Genomic DNA, 21,336 nt, shown 5'->3' on the forward strand with positions numbered 1-21,336 from the left:
CATGGCTGTATGATGTCATCCATACAGCCCTGTCTTCATAGTTGTATGCCATGTCACCCTACAGCCCAGTCTTCATGGCTGTATGTCATGTCACCCCTACAGCCCAGTCTTCATGGCTGTATGCTATGTCACCCCTAAAGCCCAGTCTTCATGACTGTTTGCTGTCATCCCTACAGCTCAGTCTTCATGGCTTTATGTTATGTCACCCCCACATCCCCGTCTTTATGGCTGAAGTGGGTTAAAGGCTCATCATACTTTGAGGTTTCAAAAGAGAATAGCTTCATGAAAATTTCAAAAGAGAGTGGCTTCGTGAAGATTTTCACAGATCTAGGAAAGGAAAGTATCATAGAAAGACCTCCACAGATCCAGAAAAGTGACATAGAAAGACCTCCACAGATCGAGGAAAGTGTCATAGAAGGACCTCGATAGATCCATGAAAGTGTCATAGAAAGGCCTCTGCAGAGCCAGGAAAGTCATAGAAAAGACCTCCACATATCCAGGAAAGTGTCATGGAAAGACCTCCACAGATCCAGCCAGGAGACCTCTCCAGTGGCCTAGTAGTTAGAGCGTCGCCATAGATGCGGGAGGTAGTGGGTTTGATCCCCAGTAGAGTCATACCAAAGACTTATAAAAAAGACACTAACAGCTGCCTTGCTTGGCACTCAGCATTAAGAGGTTAGTGTTAGGACTGTTTAGCCTGGTGTCAGGATAATGTGACTGGGTGGGACATCATGCTACATGTCTGCAGCATGGTGCCCCAGTGCTAGACATTACTATAAACCTATAAACTGCCACACTGCAGACATTGTAGCAATATGACTGAAAAATTGTTAAAGCTATGTTAAAAATCCAAATCTCACACACACGCACACACACACATACAGATCCATGAAAGTGTCATAGAAAGACCTGCACACATTCATAAAAGTATCATAGAAAGATCTCCACAGGTCCCAGAAATTGTCATAGAAAGACCTCCACAGATTCAGGAAAGTTTCATAGAAAGATTTCTACAGATCCAGGAAAGTGTTATAGAAAGACCTCCACAGATCCAAGAAAGTATCATAGAAAGATTTCCACAGATCAAGGAAAGTGTCGTAGAGAGACCTCCATGGATCCAGTAAAGTGCCCAAGAAAGACCTCCACATATCCAGGAAAGTATCATAGAAAGACCTCCATGGATCCAGGAGAGTGTCATAGAAAGACTTCTACAGATCCAGGAAAGTGTCCAAGAAAGGCCTTCACAGATCCAGGAAAGTGTCAAAGAAAGGCCTCCGCAGATCCAGGAAAGGTGTGGATACCTTGGAACTTTAACTACACTGACTGGGCCATTCCCTTTTAAAAAAATATTTGTTATATTATTCACTTAGCTTTCAAGATACTAGGTAGTTCATTGCTACATTTACCATGGTTTTGAGACGTAGTTCATTGCTACATTTACTGTGGTTTTGAGACTTAGTTCATTGCTACATTTACTGTGGTTTTGAGACATAGTTCATTGCTACATTTACTGTGGTTTTGAGACATAGTTCATTGCTACATTTACCGTGGTTTTGAGATGTAGTTCATTGCTACGTTTACCGTGGTTTTGAGACGTAGTTCATTGCTACATTTACCATGGTTTTGAGACGTAGTTCATTGCTACATTTACAATGGTATTGAGACATAGTTCATTGCTACATTTACCGTGGTTTTGAGATGTAGTTCATTGCTACGTTTACCGTGGTTTTGAGACATAGTTCATTGCTACATTTACCGTGGTTTTGAGACGTAGTTCATTGCTACATTTACCGTGGTTTTGAGACATAGTTCATTGCTACATTTACCGTGGTTTTGAGATGTAGTTCATTGCTACGTTTACCGTGGTTTTGAGACGTAGTTCATTGCTACATTTACCATGGTTTTGAGACGTAGTTCATTGCTACATTTACAATGGTATTGAGACATAGTTCATTGCTACATTTACCATGGTTTTGAGACTTAGTTCATTGCTACATTTACCATGGTTTTGAGACGTAGTTCATTGCTACATTTACCGTGGTTTTGAGACGTAGTTCATTGCTACATTTACCGTGGTTTTGAGATGTAGTTCATTGCTACATTTACCGTGGTTTTGAGATGTAGTTCATTGCTACGTTTACCGTGGTTTTGAGACGTAGTTCATTCCTACATTTACCATGGTTTTGAGATGTAGTTCATTCCTACATTTGCTGTAGTTTTGAGACGTAGTTCATTGCTACATTTACCATAGTTTTGAGATGTAGTTCATTGCTACATTTACAGTGGTTTTGAGACGTAGTTCATTGCTACATTTACCGTGGTTTTGAGACTTAGTTCATTGCTACATTTACCTTAGTTTTGAGACGTAGTTCATTGCTACATTTACAGTGGTTTTGAGATGTAGTTCATTGCTACATTTCACCATGGTTTCAAGACGTAGTTCATTGCTACATTTACCGTGGTTTTGAGATCTAGTTCATTGCTACATTTACCGTGGTTTTGAGATGTAGTTCATTGCTACATTTACCGTGGTTTTGAGACTTAGTTCATTGCTACATTTACCTTAGTTTTGAGACATAGTTCATTGCTACATTTACTGTGGTTTTGAGATGTAGTTCATTGCTACATTTACCATGGTTTTGAGATGTAGTTCATTGCTACATTTACCGTGGTTTTGAGATGTAGTTCATTGCTACATTTACCATGGTTTTGAGCCATAGTTCATTGCTACATTTACCGTGGTTTTGAGACGTAGTTCATTGCTACATTTACCATGGTTTTGAGATGTAGTTCATTGCTACATTTACCATAGTTTTGAGATGTAGTTCATTGCTACATTTACCGTGGTTTTGAGACTTAGTTCATTGCTACATTCACCATGGTTTCAAGACGTAGTTCATTGCTACATTTACCTTAGTTTTGAGACATAGTTCATTGCTACGTTTACCGTGGTTTTGAGACTTAGTTCATTGCTACATTTACCATGGTTTTGAGACGTAGTTCATTGCTACATTTACAGTGGTTTTGAGATGTAGTTCATTGCTACATTCACCATGGTTTCAAGACGTAGTTCATTGCTACATTTACCGTGGTTTTGAGATCTAGTTCATTGCTACATTTACCGTGGTTTTGAGATGTAGTTCATTGCTACATTTACCGTGGTTTTGAGACTTAGTTCATTGCTACATTTACTGTGGTTTTGAGACGTAGTTCATTGCTTCATTTACCGTGGTTTTGAGACTTAGTTCATTGCTACATTTACCGTGGTTTTGAGACATAGTTCATTGCTACATTTACCGTGGTTTTGAGACTTAGTTCATTGCTACATTTACCGTGGTTTTGAGACATAGTTCATTGCTACATTTACCGTGGTTTTGAGACATAGTTCATTGCTACATTTACCGTGGTTTTGAGACTTAGTTCATTGTTACATTTACCATGGTTTTGAGACGTAGTTCATTGCTACATTTACCATGGTTTTGAGATATAGTTCATTGCTACATTTACCGTGGTTTTGAGACGTAGTTCATTGCCACATTTACCATAGTATTGAGACGTAGTTCATTGCTTCATTTACCGTGGTTTGAAGACAAAATTCATTGCTACATTTACCGTGGTTTTGAGATGTAGTTCATTGCTACATTCACCATGGTTTCAAGACGTAGTTCATTGCTACATTTACCGTGGTTTTGAGATGTAGTTCATTGCTACATTTACCGTGGTTTTGAGACGTAGTTCATTGCTACATTTACCGTGGTTTTGAGACATAGTTCATTGCTACATTTACTGTGGTTTTGAGACTTAGTTCATTGTTACATTTACCATGGCTTTGAGACATAGTTCATTGCTACATTTACCGTGGTTTTGAGACTTAGTTCATTGCTACATTTACCGTGGTTTTGAGACTTAGTTCATTGCTACGTTTACCGTGGTTTTGAGACTTAGTTCATTGCTACATTTACCGTGGTTTTGAGATGTAGTTCATTGCTACATTTACCATGGTTTTGAGACGTAGTTCATTGTTACATTTACCGTGGTTTTGAGACTTAGTTCATTGCTACATTTGCCATGGTTTTGAGACTTAGTTCATTGCTTCATTTACCATGGTTTTGAGACTTAGTTCATTGCTACGTTTACCATGGTTTTGAGACTTAGTTCATTGCTACATTTACCATGGTTTTGAGACTTAGTTCATTGCTACATTTACCATGGTTTTGAGACTTAGTTCATTGCTACGTTTACCGTGGTTTTGAGACTTAGTTCATTGCTACGTTTACCGTGGTTTTGAGACTTAGTTCATTGCTACATTTACCGTGGTTTTGAGACGTAGTTCATTGCTACATTTACCGTGGTTTTGAGACTTAGTTCATTGCTACATTTACCGTGGTTTTGAGACGTAGTTCATTGCTACATTTACCGTGGTTTTGAGACATAGTTCATTGCTACATTTACCGTGGTTTTGAGATCTAGTTCATTGCTACATTTACCGTGGTTTTGAGACGTAGTTCATTGCTACATTTACCGTGGTTTTGAGACATAGTTCATTGCTACATTTACCGTGGTTTTGAGATGTAGTTCATTGGTACATCTACCGTGGTTTTGAGATATAGTTCATTGCTACATTTACCGTGGTTTTGAGACGTAGTTCATTGCTACATTTACCGTGGTTTTGAGACATAGTTCATTGCTACATTTACCGTGGTTTTGAGATGTAGTTCATTGGTACATTTACCGTGGTTTTGAGATATAGTATATTTGCTACATTTACCGTGGTTTTGAGATGTAGTTCATTGCTACATTCACCATGGTTTCAAGACGTAGTTCATTGCTACATTTACCGTGGTTTTGAGATCTAGTTCATTGCTACATTTACCGTGGTTTTGAGATGTAGTTCATTGCTACATTTACCGTGGTTTTGAGATATAGTTCATTGCTACATTTACCTGGTTTTGAGATGTAGTTCATTGCTACATTTACCATGGTTTTGAGATATAGTTCATTGCTACATTTACCGTGGTTTTGAGACGTAGTTCATTGCTACATTTACCGTGGTTTTGAGACATAGTTCATTGCTACATTTACCGTGGTTTTGAGATGTAGTTCATTGTTACATTTACCGTGGTTTTGAGACTTAGTTCATTGCTACGTTTACCGTGGTTTTGAGACTTAGTTCATTGCTACATTTTACCATATTTTTGAGACATAGTTCATTGCTACATTTACCGTGGTTTTGAGACATAGTTCATTGCTACATTTACCATGGCTTTGAGACGTAGTTCATTGCTACATTTACCGTGGTTTTGAGACTTAGTTCATTGCTACATTTACCGTGGTTTTGAGACGTAGTTCATTGCTACATTTACCGTGGTTTTGAGACATAGTTCATTGTTACATTTACCATGGCTTTGAGATGTAGTTCATTGCTACATTTACCGTGGTTTTGAGATATAGTTCATTGCTACATTTACCTGGTTTTGAGATGTAGTTCATTGCTACATTTACCGTGGTTTTGAGATATAGTTCATTGCTACATTTACCGTGGTTTTGAGATGTAGTTCATTGTTACATTTACCATGGCTTTGAGATGTAGTTCATTGCTACATTTACCGTGGTTTCGAGATATAGTTCATTGTTACATTTACCATGGCTTTGAGATGTAGTTCATTGCTACATTTACCGTGGTTTTGAGATATAGTTCATTGCTACATTTCCCATGGTTTTGAGATGTAGTTCATTGCTACATTTACCGTGGTTTTGAGATATAGTTCATTGCTACATTTACCGTGGTTTTGAGACGTAGTTCATTGCTACATTTACCATAGTATTGAGACGTAGTTCATTGCTTCATTTACCGTGGTTTGAAGACAAAATTCATTGCTACATTTACCGTGGTTTTGAGATGTAGTTCATTGCTACATTCACCATGGTTTCAAGACGTAGTTCATTGCTACATTTACCGTGGTTTTGAGATCTAGTTCATTGCTACATTTACCGTGGTTTTGAAACATAGTTCATTGCTACGTTTACCATGGTTTCAAGGTGTATTTCATTGCTATGCTTACCGTGGTTTTGAAACATAGTTCATTGCTACATTTACTGTGGTTTTGAGATGTAAATACCAAGTGTTAGTCACAGAAACATTCAGATATAACTTAAACATATCCTAAACCACATTGCATGTCTTTTTGCAGGTATCGTATAGTTCCCTATGGTAACAACTCCTACATTGAGTCCCTGACAGAAAATGCCAAGGAATTACCTCTCTATGGGACTGGAGGCTTTAGATTTTTCTGGGATACCAAGTGAGTGAAAAGGAAATGATGTAACTCAGTTTGAAACAATAGCATTAACTGATGATTTCATCAGTTAGTCAATCACTTGAATAAATTAATTAATTACAATGAAACTTGTATGTTAGAGACCAGCATACCTTGGATATGTCATATAAGGAAATGCTTACAGTTATTACCTTCAATTTCAGTACCAGTCTCTATATATTTATATAGAACAACTAAAGGTCACATAAAGGTCACCTTAATTGCTAGAGTTTCCCCACCAACAACCGGATTTTACCTTAATTGTTCATTAAATATTATATGCCTTGGAAATCTGGGAAACTGTAGAACCAGTGAAATTTGGTATGCATGATAATTTGTATAGGTAAAGGACCTCATTAGATTTGCATGCCATTTAGCAATTATTTTATTTTGAATTTTAGGAATGTGGACTTTTTAGTGTTACGTCTTTGGTAGCATATACATTTACACAATTATATAGCCACCTTAAGACAGCATGGTGCTACAACAGTGGTGGCATACACATTTACACAAAATATTAAATGGCCACCTTAAGGTAGCATGGTGTTACAGCAGTGGTGGCATACATATTTATACAAATAATTATGTGGCATACACATTTATACAAACAATTATATGGCCACCTTAAGGTAGCATGGTGTCACAGCAGTGGTGGCATACACATTTACACAAACAATTATATGGCCACCTTAAGGTAGCATGGTGTTACAGCAGTGGTGGCATACACATTTATATAAATAATTATGTGGCATACACATTTACACAAACAACTATATGGCCACCTTAAGGCAGCATAGTGTTACAGCAGTGGGGGCATACACATTTATAAAAATAATTATGTGGCATACACATTTACACAAACAACTATATGGTCAGCTTAAGGCAGCATAGTGTTACAGCAGTGGGGGCATACACATTTATATAAATAATTATGTGGCATGCACATTTACAATATATGGCCACCATAAATCAGCACAAATTAAGATGTTGTCCCTCTGTCATTCTTTCTTTAACTAATCTAGTCTCCACTCAACAAATCAGACTATTCTCCATCCGGTAGTTAAAGATTTTTTGGATAGTTTGCAACTGGGATAAGGAAACTTTGGTTTTAAACTAAAAAGATCAGTGGTAAATGGCAATATGACTGAAAGAAGAAAACTGGTGTACTAATAATTATGCTCCTTACCATCAACAGTGACCATGCTTTGTGCATCATTCGCACATAGAATAAGTAAGAAACCTATCAGTTTGGGGTCAGATATCAGTGGTCATGATCACTGACTAAAAATAGAAAACTTTTTCTGCAAGTGACTCTACCATCTGTAGTTATTAGACTTTATTAACGGCTTGCATTTGGGAAGAAGTCTATTGAACTCTGGTCAAAATAATTTGTGCCTGAAAAAATAAAAGTAAATAACGCATGATACCATTAACTCTACCTCAAATGCCTTTGTAAAAGGCTATTTAACACAGGGCAGGCATATACTTTGCTGTTTTACTAGTGCCCACACAGAGGACTATTTAACTTAGGGCAGGTATATAATTTGCTGTTCTACTAGTGTTCACACAGGACTATTTAACATATGGACATAATAATTTGCTGTTCTACTAGTGCCCACACAGAGGACTATTTAACTTAGGGCAGGTATTTAATTTGCTGTTCAACTAGTGTTCACACAGGACTATTTAAAATATGGACATATAATTTGCTGTTCTACTAGTGCCCACACAGAGGACTATTTAACTTAGGGCAGGTATTTAATTTGCTGTTCAACTAGTGTTCACACAGGACTATTTAACATATGGACATATAATTTGCTGTTCTACTAGTGCCCACACAGAGGAATATTTAACATAGGAAAGGCGTATAATTTGCTGTTACATTAGTACCCATACAGAGAATTATTTACCACAGGGCAGGCATATAATTTGGTGTTCTGCTTGTACCCACACAGGGGACTATTTAACATATGGACATATAATTTGCTGTTCTACTAGTGCCCACACAGAGGACTATTTAACGTAGGACAGGCATATAATTTGATGTTCTACTAGTATCCACACAGAGGACTATTTACCACAAAGCAGGCATATAATTTGATGTTCTACTAGTGCCCACACAGAGGACTATTTAACATATGGACATATAATTTGCTGTTCTACTAGTGCCCACACAGAGGACTATTTAACATAAGGCAGGCATATAATTTGCTGTTCTACTGGTGCCCACACAGAGGACTATTTAACACAGGGCAGGAATATAATTTGATGTTCTACTAGTGCCCACACTGAGGACTATTTAACATAGGGTACGCATATAATTGATGTTCAAAGTAATCTTGGTACTTACAGCTAACTCCAGCTGTTTGGTTTCACTGCCTTTAAGTTTCATTGAAAAATATGTCATTCAGGTAACTTTAATACAATTCATTTTACCCATTTAGAAATCTTTTTTTGCTTTAGACAAATAATATATTTTTTATAATCTTCACTAAAAAAATTTAATGAAAATAATTTGTATGATTCACATGAACGTGGAGTTCATATAAGTCCAATTCATTGAGGGATATCTTTACTTATGCCTTACACCTCTTTATTTATAAACTAATCGCAAAAGTATCCCCCATTCTTGAAATATTGACTTGATAATTAAACCTCATTGTCTTGAAATATTGACTTGATAATCATGTCATTGTCTTGAAATATTGACTTGATAATTAAATGTCATTGTCGTGAAATATTGACTTGATAATCATGTCATTGTCTTGAAATATTGACATGATAATTAAATGTCATTGTCTTGAAATATTGACTTGATAATTCATGTCATTGTCATGGAATATTGACTTGATAATTAAATGTCATTGTCTTGAAATATTGACTTGATAATTAAATGTCATTGTCTTGAAATATTGACTTGATAATTCATGTCATTGTCTTGGAATCTTGACTTGATAATTAAATATTAGTCTTGAAATATTGACTTGATGATCATGTCATTGTCTTGGAATATTGACTTGATAATTCATGTCATTGTCGTGGAATATTGACTTGATAATTAAACCTCATTGTCTTGAAATATTGACTTGATAATCATGTCATTGTCTTGGAATATTGGCTTGATAATTAAACCTCATTGTCTTGAAATATTGACTTGATAATCATGTCATTGTTTTGGAATATTGACTTGATAATTAAATGTCATTGTCTTGAAATATTGACTTGATAATCATGTCATTGTCTTGGAATATTAGCTTGATAATTAAATGTCATTGTCTTGAAATATTGACTTGATAATTAAATGTCATTGTCTTGAAATATTGACTTGATAATTCGTGTCATTCTCTTGAAATATCTACTTGATTATTCATGTCATTGTCTTGTAATATAGACTTGATATTTACATTCTTATCTATATACAATTTTAAACATGTAAGAAGAAAACATATCTGTCAATAGAAGTGTTGTTCTACAGTTTACATGTGTAATAAGTAGGTATTTTCCTGTACAGTTTGCATAACTTGTGTAATGTTTTCCTGTACAGTTTACATGTGTAAAAATATTTTCTTATACACATTACATGTGTAATAAGTAGGTATTTTCTTGTCCAGTTTACATGTGTAATAATGTTTGCTGTACAGTTTACATGTGTGATAAATATTTTCCTGTACAGTTTACATGTGTAATAAGTAGGTCTTTTCCTGTACAGTTTACATGTATAATAAATAGATGTTTTCCTGTACAGTTTACATTTGTAATAAGTAGGTATTTTCCTGTACAGTTTTCATGTGTAATAAGTAGGTATTTTCCTGTACAGTTTTCATGTGTAATAAATAGGTATTTTCCTGTACAGTTTGCATAATTTGTGTAATAATGTTTTCCTGTACAGTTTACATGTGTAATAATGTTTTCTTATACAGATTACATGTGTAATAAGTAGGTATTTTCCTGTACAGTTTGCATAACTTGTTGTAATAATGTTTTCCTGTACAGTTTACATGTGTAATAATGTTTTCTTATACAGATTACATGTGTAATAAGTAGGTCTTTTCCTGTACAGTTTACATGTATAATAAATAGATGTTTTCCTGTACAGTTTACATTTGTAAAAAGTAGGTATTTTCCTGTACAGTTTTCATGTGTAATAAGTAGGTATTTTCCTGTACAGTTTACATTAATTTTGTAATAAAAAGATGTGTTGCTGTTCAGTTTACATGGGTAACAAATAGGTGTTTTATGTACAGTTTACTTGTGTAATTTATAGATGTATCTCAAATTTTAAAGTTCTGCACCAATTTTATTTCAGATTTGACCAGGCAATGGTAGCATTTCTAGATTGCCTTCAGCAGGTGAGAGAATAATAGAGAATAGCAACCATTTTTTAAACCTCTTTATTGCCTTATGAAATTAAATTTTAAGAAATTAAAATAAAGCTAACAAACAATGCAGGTTAAATATACATAACAAATCATTTATGTTAAATTAAGAAAGACAAAAAACATAAACATTGATTTTTTAACAACTGAAATGAAAGATAAAAGAAATCTTGCCTGTGAATTCAATGACAAAAATTGATGCTCATCATTTTGGTTCCCTCTGCTTTAACTATGACTGATCTATTCAAATATGATAAATGTTTGAAATTTGATCTCATAATTTTGGTGTAATGGGTTTTTATCTTATTATTTTTCAAATCATAGTGTCCTTGGGGTGGGGTGTATTTATAGGCCTGGAATGTTGCCCAGTAACCCTAGTATCCTTTGGGTGGGGTGTATTTATAGGCCTGGAATGTTGCCCAGTAACCCTAGTGTCCTCGGGGTGGGGTGTATTTATAGGCCTGGAATGTTGCCCAGTAACCCTAGTGTCCTTGGGGTGGGGTGTATTTATAGGCCTGGAATGTTGCCCAGTAACCCTAGTGTCCTTGGGGTGGACATGTATTTATAGGCCAAGACTGCTACTCAGTTCTAAGTTGAACAAGTAAATCAATAAATAAGCACTGGACAAAACACAGTCTTTTAAAGTAATTGCTGTTTAGAAGCTGGTTTGTTTTAGAAAAGATACTTTTTAGCTACATGTGGATAGATAGTTTTGATGTCAAAGTGTGATTTACTTACTTTTTATAATGTTGTAAAGGGATATTTCTCTTGTCAGTCATAACAAATTATAACATAGGTAAAATGCAACATAATATAAGTAATGTCTTGTGATTAGATAACTCCAGCAATACAAGTCTCATTATCATGTTGTGATGTCATGTGATTAGATAATTCCAATAACTCCAGCTGTACAAGCATCTCAATATCTCCTAGTGATGTCATGTGATTAGATAACTCCAGCAATACAAGTGTCTCATTATCATGTTGTGATGTCATGTGATTAGATAATTCCGATAACTCCAGCTGTACAAGCATCTCAATATCTCCTAGTGATGTCATGTGATTAGATAACTCCATTTGTACAAGTGTCTGAGTATCTTTCAGTAATATCGTGTGATCCGATAACTCCAGCTGTACAAGTGTCTCAGTATCTTTCAGTAATGTCATCTGTTTAAAGAACTCCCAATTACTCCAGCTGCACAAGTGTCTGAATATCTTGTAGTGATGTCATGTGATCAGATAACTCCAGCTATACAAGTGACTAAGTATCTCTCAGTAACATGGGCACCCGCAGCATATGTCTAGGGGGGTTCACATGACCCCCTTGAAAATCATATTGCAATGTATATATATTAATTCCGACAAGTTTAATCATGCAAGTGAAGCTGAATATGTCACAAGATTTTGTTTAAAATGCTTAGTAAAAATTAGCTTTAGTTTCAAGCTGCTTTCTATACTATGCAACTAACTCTCTCAGCTGATGTTGTGCCCATGTTCAGTGATGTCATGTAATCAGATAACTCCAGCTGTACAGGTCACTGAGTATCTTTTAGTGATATCATGTGATTAGATAGATAACTTCAGCTGTACAAGTGTCTCAGTATCTTGGGTGATATGTGATTTGATAGATAACTTCAGCTGTACAAGTGTCTCAGTATCTTGGAGTGATATCCTGTGATTAGATAGATAACTCCAGCTGTACAAGTGTTGCAGTAACTTGTAGTGATATCATGTGATTAGATAGATAGCTCCAGCTGTACTAGTGTCGCAGTAACTTGTAGTGATATTATGTGATTGGATAGGTAACTCCAGCTGTACTAGTGTCGCAGTAAGTTGTAGTGATATTATGTGCCTGGATAGGTAACTCCAGCTGTACTAGTGTCGCAGTAACTTATAGTGATATCATGTGATTAGATAGATAACTCCAGCTGTACTAGTGTCACAGTAAGTTGTAGTGATATTATGTGATTAGATAGATAGCTCCAGCTGTACTAGTGTCGCAGTAAGTTGTAGTGATATTATGTGATTGGATAGGTAACTCCAGCTGTACTAGTGTCACAGTAACTTGTAGTGATATCATGTGATTAGATAGATAGCTCCAGCTGTACTAGTGTCGCAGTAAGTTGTAGTGATATTATGTGATTGGATAGGTAACTCCAGCTGTACTAGTGTCACAGTAACTTGTAGTGATATCATGTGATTAGATAGATAGCTCCAGCTGTACTAGTGTCGCAGTAAGTTGTAGTGATATTATGTGATTGGATAGGTAACTCCAGCTGTACTAGTGTCACAGTAACTTGTAGTGATATCATGTGATTAGATAGATAGCTCCAGCTGTACTAGTGTCGCAGTAACTTGTAGTGATATTATGTGATTGGATAGGTAACTCCAGCTGTACTAGTGTCGCAGTAACTTGTAGTGATATCATGTGATTAGATAGATAGCTCCAGCTGTACTAGTGTCGCAGTAACTTGTAGTGATATTATGTGATTGGATAGGTAACTCCAGCTGTACTAGTGTCGCAGTAACTTGTAGTGATATTATGTGATTGGATAGGTAACTCCAGCTGTACTAGTGTCGCAGTAACTTGTAGTGATATTATGTGATTGGATAGGTAACTCCAGCTGTACTAGTGTCGCAGTAACTAGTAGTGATATCATGTGATTAGATAGATAGCTCCAGCTGTACTAGTGTCACAGTAACTTGTAGTGATATCATGTGATTGGATAGGTAACTCCAGCTGTACTAGTGTCGCAGTAACTTGTAGTGATATTATGTGATTGGATAGATAACTCCAGCTGTACAAGTGTCGCAGTAATTTGTAGTGATATCATGTGATTAGATAGATAACGCCAGCTGTACATGTGTCTCAGTATCTTGTAGTGATATCATGTGATTAGATAGATAACTCCAGCTGTACAAGTGTCACAGTAACTTGTAGTGATATCATGTGATTGGATAGGTAACTCCAGCTGTACAAGTGTCGCAGTAACTTGTAGTGATATCATGTGATTAGATAGATAACTCCAGCTGTACAAGTGTCTCGGTATCTTGTAGTGATATCATGTGATTAGATAGATAACTCCAGCTGTACAAGTGTCTCGGTATCTTGTAGTGATATCATGTGATTAGATGGATAACTCCAGCTTTACAAATGTCTCAACATTTTCAGTGGCATCATGTGATCTGATACATTAAAAATTACTCTGGCAATATAAGTGTCACAAGGACTTTCATTTGTGTTATTTGATGAGAAACATTTAAATAGCTGGATACACAAATGTCTCAACATCTTACGGTGATGTCATGTGATCAGATACATTTAATATAACTCTAGCCATATAAGTGTTGCAATGTATTTCAGTAATTTCTTGTGATCAAATATGCTTAAGGTAACTCAGTCTAAATAAGTGTCGCATCATCTTTCAGTTTAAGGAGAATGTGAAAAAATTAGTCATATCAGTGATGTCTTATGATCAGTTAACTTAAGATGACACTGGTTATACAAGTGTTTCACTATCTTTCAGTTTAAGGAGGAGGTGGAGAAAGGAGACACAGGCTTTTGTCTACCATATAAAATGGATAAGGGCAAGATTGAGGACACAAGCACTGGAACATCCTACTCCTTGAAGTAAGTCATAGCATTATTTCAAGATGTTATGCTTTATTTTGGGACAACTAATCAAGTGCCATACATTCATGACTTGGGCACATCTCATGCCCATTGCTGCAGTATTTACTACAACTTTAATATGGAAATGCTTAATCATGAATAAGGACTTATTGTGGGTTAACTGTACATGGGGAGCTGATTGGGACGATTTTCATGGGGAGCTGATTGGGGTGATTTTCATGGGGAGCTGATTGGGGCAATTTTCATGGGGAGCTGATTGGGGCAATTTTCACTATATTTGCCATCAATCAGTCTAGTGCAAAAATAAAAAGCCATTAAAGATTCATAGAAGGTTATATCCTTCCAAAATAATTTCTGAACAACAGCAGTTTGAATTAAAACATCATAGAAACATTGTCAGTCTTTGAGAAGGCATCATCACTGCAAAAATAATCCTGTGTCGTGTTACAGAACAGGGGGGCCCTGAGTGGCTGAGTGGTCTAAAGAGCTCACTGTTACGGATCACTGCCATCTCAACTCTGCGTGAGTTCGAGTCTCAGGCTCGGCTAATGTGGGTACATGAGAAAGCCTGCCAGTAGCTTTCTCGTGGGTCGGTGGTTCTTTCCAGGGTTCTTCCTCCACCAATTATACTGGCCGCCATGTATAGCCTATCTTGTGCTGAGAAATGGCGTTAAACCATACAACAACAACAAAAAAGTTACAGAACAGCGTTTAGTGTCAGGCTCACAGCTATACCTGTTATAAATGACAATAATTCAGACCAAGGATTAATTTACCCTGTTCTGTTTTTTTATGCCACTATACGATTAATGGCTGTAAAGTGTTGTCTTTGTATTTCCATTGATCCCTCCAGTTTATGGAACCACCTTGGCATGATCCCTTCATTTTATATAACCACCTTGGCTGCGATTGAGTGCCTGTCTCACAACTAAAAAAGTTCCAGTTTCAAATCCTGCCGGACCAGACAGGGTTGGTTTATATGGTGTGTCCCTGCCATAAGCATTATACTGTCATTGCCATATCACTAAAAATTCATTAATGTCCTGATATGCCTTTGAACACTAGTTGACCCAACTAGCTTAGGTCTGGTTTCTGGTACTATGTTAGGTCATTTGTGTTCAATAAAAGTAGAAAAAGTTATAAAATTGTTATATAAAATTGCAAGTGAAATTCCAGATTTGAAGCTTAATAACTCATTAACCCCTTTAGGTTTTTGTCATTTTTGCCTGAAATGTGAGTAGGAAACACATTTTGGGGGCTATTTCTGAATACATCCTAATGCAGTGACTTCCAACAGATTTTCCATTAGCCTAATGCCTAGTTGTGTTAGAGACATCATTTTCCATAGGTTGCTTTGCTCGCGCATGAGCAGAGTGGTAAAGTTGGAGTTTTGGTGGTTTTGGGTTTGTTTTTTTTTTTTGCTTGATGGACCCATCATTTTTATATCAAGACCACTCTTTATTCCAAATGCCCACCTTATCCTACTTTTTGCAAAAGTTCACCTGTCTGTGTGCAGTTCAGACCAGTCTGCCTTAGATCTCGGGCCAAAAAGTCTAAAATCCAGACACAAAATCAGATTCCAACCACGGGTGAATTTTGGGTGAAGAAAAATAATGGGTCCAAAATATTAGGTTTTTCCCTCTATATTTTGCTGTGCAACTAAAACGTCCATATTATTTGGTATCATTGTAGAGCTACATCTGTCAACCTTTCTATAATACCACCCAATTTAGTGTATCATACATGACCATAATGCTACAGAGCTTGGCAGTAGGCTACTACCTCCGGTTACATAAATATGGTACCAGGGGTTAATGAGTTAACTGAAATATTTGTGTCTAACTTACCATCGTACCTGTATGATTCAGTAACAGTTATATGTGTCTAACTTACCATCATACTGTATGATTTAATAACAGTTATATGTGTCTAATCATCATACCTGTATAATAAAATACAAGTTTTATGTGTCTAACTTACCATCATACCTGTATGATTCAGTAAGAGTTTTATTACAGGCTAAGTTATTTTCATATCTGGTAGGAAAATGAAGCAATTTGAACATGAAATAAAATTATTTTTTCATCCCTGCTTTTATTTCAGGTATAATGTGGTTGACATTAATTTTTATTTATAAATAGTGAAATGAGAAATATTAAGTCATATCTTAATTCATACATGATGACTGTATCTTGAGTAAAGAAGACTGTACACATGGAACATGTTAATTATAGATCTGACTTAGTTCATACATGATGACTGAATATTGAGTCCAGAAACTGTATACAGTGGGACATGTTAAGTAAAGACCTAACTTAGTTCATAACTGATGACTGTATATTGAGTCCAGAAGACTGTATGCATAGGACATGTTAAGTATATCTCTGACTTATTTCATACATGATGACTGTATACTGAGTCCTGAAGACTGTACACATGGGATGTGTTAAGTATAGACCTGTCTTAGTTCATACATGATGACTGTTATCTTGAGTGCAGAAGACTGTACATATGGAACATGTTAAGTAAAGACGTGACCTAGTTTATGCATAATATTTGTAAATTCACTAAAGTTGTCTGTGCAATAAGTTTATGTATAATGTTTGTATGTTTAGTGAAGTCATATGTACAATTAATATTATGTAGGTGGGTAAGTCATATGTACAATAAATATTATGTTGATGGTTAGCCATATATACAATTAATATTATGTAGGTGGGTAAGTCATATGTACAATAAATATTATGTTAGTGGGTAAGTCATATGTATAATAAATAATATGTTGATGGGTAAGTCATATGTACAATAAATATTACGTTAGTGGGTACTTACCTACCTATTGCAGAGACTTCTGCAATAAATATTATGTTAGTGGGTAAGTTTTAAATGATGACAGCTGATAAGCATCCACCAAAACTTGCCATTTCATAGTGAACACAGGCAGTTTTACTTTACTACATTTGTGATCAATCTAGTGGCTGCCAACAGTGGAACAATGAACACAGACAGTCACACTTTACTTCATTTATGGTCAATCCAGGGGCTGTCATCAATGGCACAGTGAACTGTGAATCATACTTTCATGCATTTGTGGTCAATCCTTGAGCTGCCCTCAGTGGCACAGTGAACACAGTGTGGTTAATCCTGGGGCTGCCATTGAAGGCACTGTGAACACAACCACACTTTCCTGCATTGTGGTCAGTCTTGAGGCTGACATCAGTAGCACACTAAACACAGACAGTCACACTTTACCCCTCTGTGCTTCTCTTACCGTGAACTGGTTAGACATAAATCTGCCATCCCATAATGTATCCGCAGATCAAGCTCAACGTGATTCACAAGTAAAAGAAAGAATAAGAATTTTAATTTACTTTGGAATTATGCAGTAGAAAATTTAAGTATACATATTTGTTGTATTTAGATAAGCATTATGCTTTGGTGAGCACTATACAATCCGCTTTTATGGTGAGTGTCATACATTAGTTAGCACTAAACATTCAACAGCTTCGGGGTGTGCCATACATTTGTCTAATGAGAGCTTTATGTTGGTGATCAGCCTATACATTGGCGTTCAACTGTATTGTTCCCCCACTTTACTTTGGACTCTACCAGTGGTGCCGAGATTTGGGCCCTGATGCTTGGGCAACTTATGGTCTCTATATTAACCAGTCCAGACTTACACCCAGGAGATGTAACTCAGCCTCACTTCGGTGTAGACACAAAACAGTCACCACTGTACGCTAGTGAGCTCTAAACATTGGAGAAACTTTTACATTAGTAAACACTATAAATTGGTGGGCATTACACATAAATGAGCACTAAATATTTGTGAGCACTATACATGTATGCACTCATACACAAGTTATTCTGTTTCTTCAGAATCCAGTTCAATTCAGAGGAGCAGTGGACCAAGGCACTGAAGTTCATGCTGACCAATCTGAAATGGGGGCTAGCATGGGTTTCCTCGCAGTTTGCCAACAAATGATCCAGCAGCAAGCATGACACACTTTAACACTGAAATTATGAAGCTTCTTTCTGATAAATATTTTTGGGCGTAGAGTATTGTTTATTCTACTTGTTCTACCATCACTAACACTGGTGTTAAAAGTCAATAAAACTGACATGCACCCAAAATGCTATTGAATTCTACCACTGGACTGATTTCGTGAGAAAGCTATGTCCAACATCCCCACAGAATAATTTTCAGTAAGTCTTTGCCAACTGTAACTTGCCTCATGATCATTTGATAAGTTAGCACACATTAAAGGTTGTCTTACCTTATAAGTTAGCTCACATTCAAGGTTGTCTTACCTTATAAGTTCGCCCACATTCAAGGTTGTCTTACCTTATAAGTTCGCCCACATTCAAGGTTGTCTTACTTGCACTATTAACCTGCATATGTTTTCTTTGATTTTTGTGTGCAGAGGTTGCGAAAATAGGATGACCATTGCAAGACATGCTAATTGACAGTTATTATGTAAAATTTGCCCTAATTATATACAGAATCTGAATAAATCTATATGTACACTTACCTTGCTGTATTGATTACTTACATGTACAATTTTGATAGGAAAATATATCAAAATATGATGATGTTTACTGTGATGGTATTTAATAGCAGCTAGTCATAATTTATGTCAGAATGTTGAAATTGTGCTTGTTATATTGTCTGTGTGTCTGTGTGTGATACATGCGTATGTGTGTGTTCTGTGTCTGTGTGTTGTTATAGGTCTCTGTGTGTTATGGGTCTGTTTGTGTTCTGTGTCTATATCTGTTCTGCACCTCTGTGTGTGTTATGGGTTGTTTGTCTTTTCTGTATCTCTGTGTGTTTTGTGCATATGTGTGTGTTATGGGTCTATTTGTGTTCTGTTCTGTGTCTGTGAGCATACTTTGTGTCTATGAGTGTGCTATGCATCTATGATTGTTCTTTGTGTCTATGAGTATGCTATGTGTTTATGAGTGTGCTATGTGTCTATGAGTGTGTTCTGTGTCTGAGTATGTTGTGTGTCTATGAGTATGCTATGTGTCTGTGAGTGTGCTGTGTCTGTGAGTGTGCTATGTGTCTGTGAGTATGCTATGTGTCTGTGAGTATGTTGTTTGTCTATGAGTATGCTATGTGTCTGTGAGTGTGCTGTGTGTCTATGAGTGTGCTGTGTCTGAGTATGTTGTGTGTTTATGAGTATGCTGTGTGTTCTGTGTCTGTGAGTATGCTATTTGTCTCTGAGTGTGCTGTGTTTACTTGTGCACCTTAATTATCATACTTCTTTGACTCAATTTTAGAAAAATGAAAATTAAATCACAAAAATAGTAATAATTTGTCATTTTTTTTATTTATCTGTCAGTGTCTGTCTATTCATTCTGTTCTATCATATTTGATTAAAATTAGAGGAACTTAAAATTTTCACTATGAGATGTCATGTTTGACATCGAGGATATATGTCCAAATCCTTGGTGTCAACAAAGATACTGGTGACCAGTGTCCAAGTCAATTTTTGAAGTCAGCATCTTTATTATGCTATTTAATACCAAGGCTGGATTGAGGGGGATGTCCAGGCACCCCCCCCCATATTCAAATGCACAATCACTGGTCATTTGATATTTGACCATTGTTTCATTCATGCACAGGTTTATTGGGTATTATGCATACTTGGAGTAAATAGACAGATAGACAGATTGCTTGGGTGCCCTTTTAAGGGAGGTCAGGGTCCTTAAAGTTTGGACACCCCCACCCCCCAAACACAGCACTGTCACATTGGATGAGCTGTGGAAGACAATCTAACACAAATTTCTGTGACTTTAACAACTTCAAAAGGTGTAAATGGTGCCAACAATTAATTATTCAATAAATTTCAATTCTACATAGCTTAAATTATGATCAAAGTAAAATTTCTGTTTGAATTCCAGAAGAACACTTTATCATCAATACATTTTTGCTACATGAACACCACAGAGACAATTTAAACTATCTTCACTAAATTTATATTACCTGTATTTCTACAGAAATAATTAAGTTGCACTATAAATACATTTTTACTGCTTAAATTCCACATAAACAATTTGCACTAGCATATATAAATATTTACTGCATAAATTGGGGGCCCCTGAGTGGCTGAGTGGTCTAAAGTGCTCTCCGTTACGGATCACTTCCATCTCAACTCTGTCTGCATGGGTTCGAGTCTCGGAATCGGCCAGTGTGGATATGTGAGAAAGCTTGCCAGTAGCTTCCACCATTAATACTGGCTGCCATGTATAGCCTATCATGTACTGAAAAATGGCGTTAAACCCAAAGCAACAACAAGAACTGCATGAATTCCACACAACAACACATGTTATCATAACATTTTATTTAATGCTTTGATTCGACCAACAAAAATTAACAATAAATTTTTACTACATGAATTGCACAAATAAAAATAAGTTACACTATCAATACCTTTGCCAGAATTGTACAAATATAATTTTCACCATGCTCATTAAATTTTTACTGCTTGAATTCCACAAAAATATATAACACTGTCACAAAAAATGTTTATTGCTTGAATTTTAAAAAAAACCCATTATTTACACTACAATAAAAAAAATGTTACAGCTTGAATTCCACAATAAATACATTTATTGTACATGTGTAATCATATAATTATTTTAATGCTTCAATTCCAAAAATGAAGTTGATGTTTACTATCGATAAATTTTCATTACTTAAATTCCACAGAAACAAATAATTTGCATGTTTAATAAACTTCTACTGCTTTAATTCCACATAGACAATCTGTTGTCAATAAATCAGTTTGCACTTTCATTAATACTTCATTCATTCCAACCATTATGCTTTTGGTTTAATCATAAACACTCTTTTCAACAAATTACATGTTATTCTTGCCAGTATATGGATTATGCTTTTTGGGTACAATAAAAAATGAAAATAAAACAAAGCTTTTGTCATTTTTGTATCATCTCTTTAATTTCATTGAAAAAAATTTGAGAATACTCTTAAAAAAGTTGATTGCTG

At 35.9% G+C, this 21,336-nt stretch overlaps 1 protein-coding gene across 1 annotated transcript in view; it reads left to right on the top strand.

Moving 5' to 3' along the window:
- Positions 1 to 18,858, top strand: part of LOC149790224 (beclin-1-like) — a 72,442-nt gene extending 53,584 nt beyond the window's left edge. Inside the window, exons 13-16 of the mRNA XM_089972245.1 lie at positions 6,192 to 6,302; positions 10,624 to 10,666; positions 14,221 to 14,324; positions 18,207 to 18,858. Of these exons, the coding sequence (XP_089828371.1) occupies positions 6,192 to 6,302; positions 10,624 to 10,666; positions 14,221 to 14,324; positions 18,207 to 18,312 (364 nt within the window). The 3' untranslated portion in view covers positions 18,313 to 18,858. The remainder of the gene's footprint in view (positions 1 to 6,191; positions 6,303 to 10,623; positions 10,667 to 14,220; positions 14,325 to 18,206) is intronic.
- Positions 18,859 to 21,336: the final 2,478 nt, after the last annotated feature.

The sequence above is a fragment of the Sinohyriopsis cumingii genome, chromosome 10 (genome assembly GCF_028554795.1).
Source record: "Sinohyriopsis cumingii isolate HCF-2022 chromosome 10, ASM2855479v2, whole genome shotgun sequence".
In the NCBI taxonomy this organism is placed as follows: Eukaryota; Metazoa; Mollusca; class Bivalvia; order Unionida; family Unionidae; genus Sinohyriopsis; species Sinohyriopsis cumingii.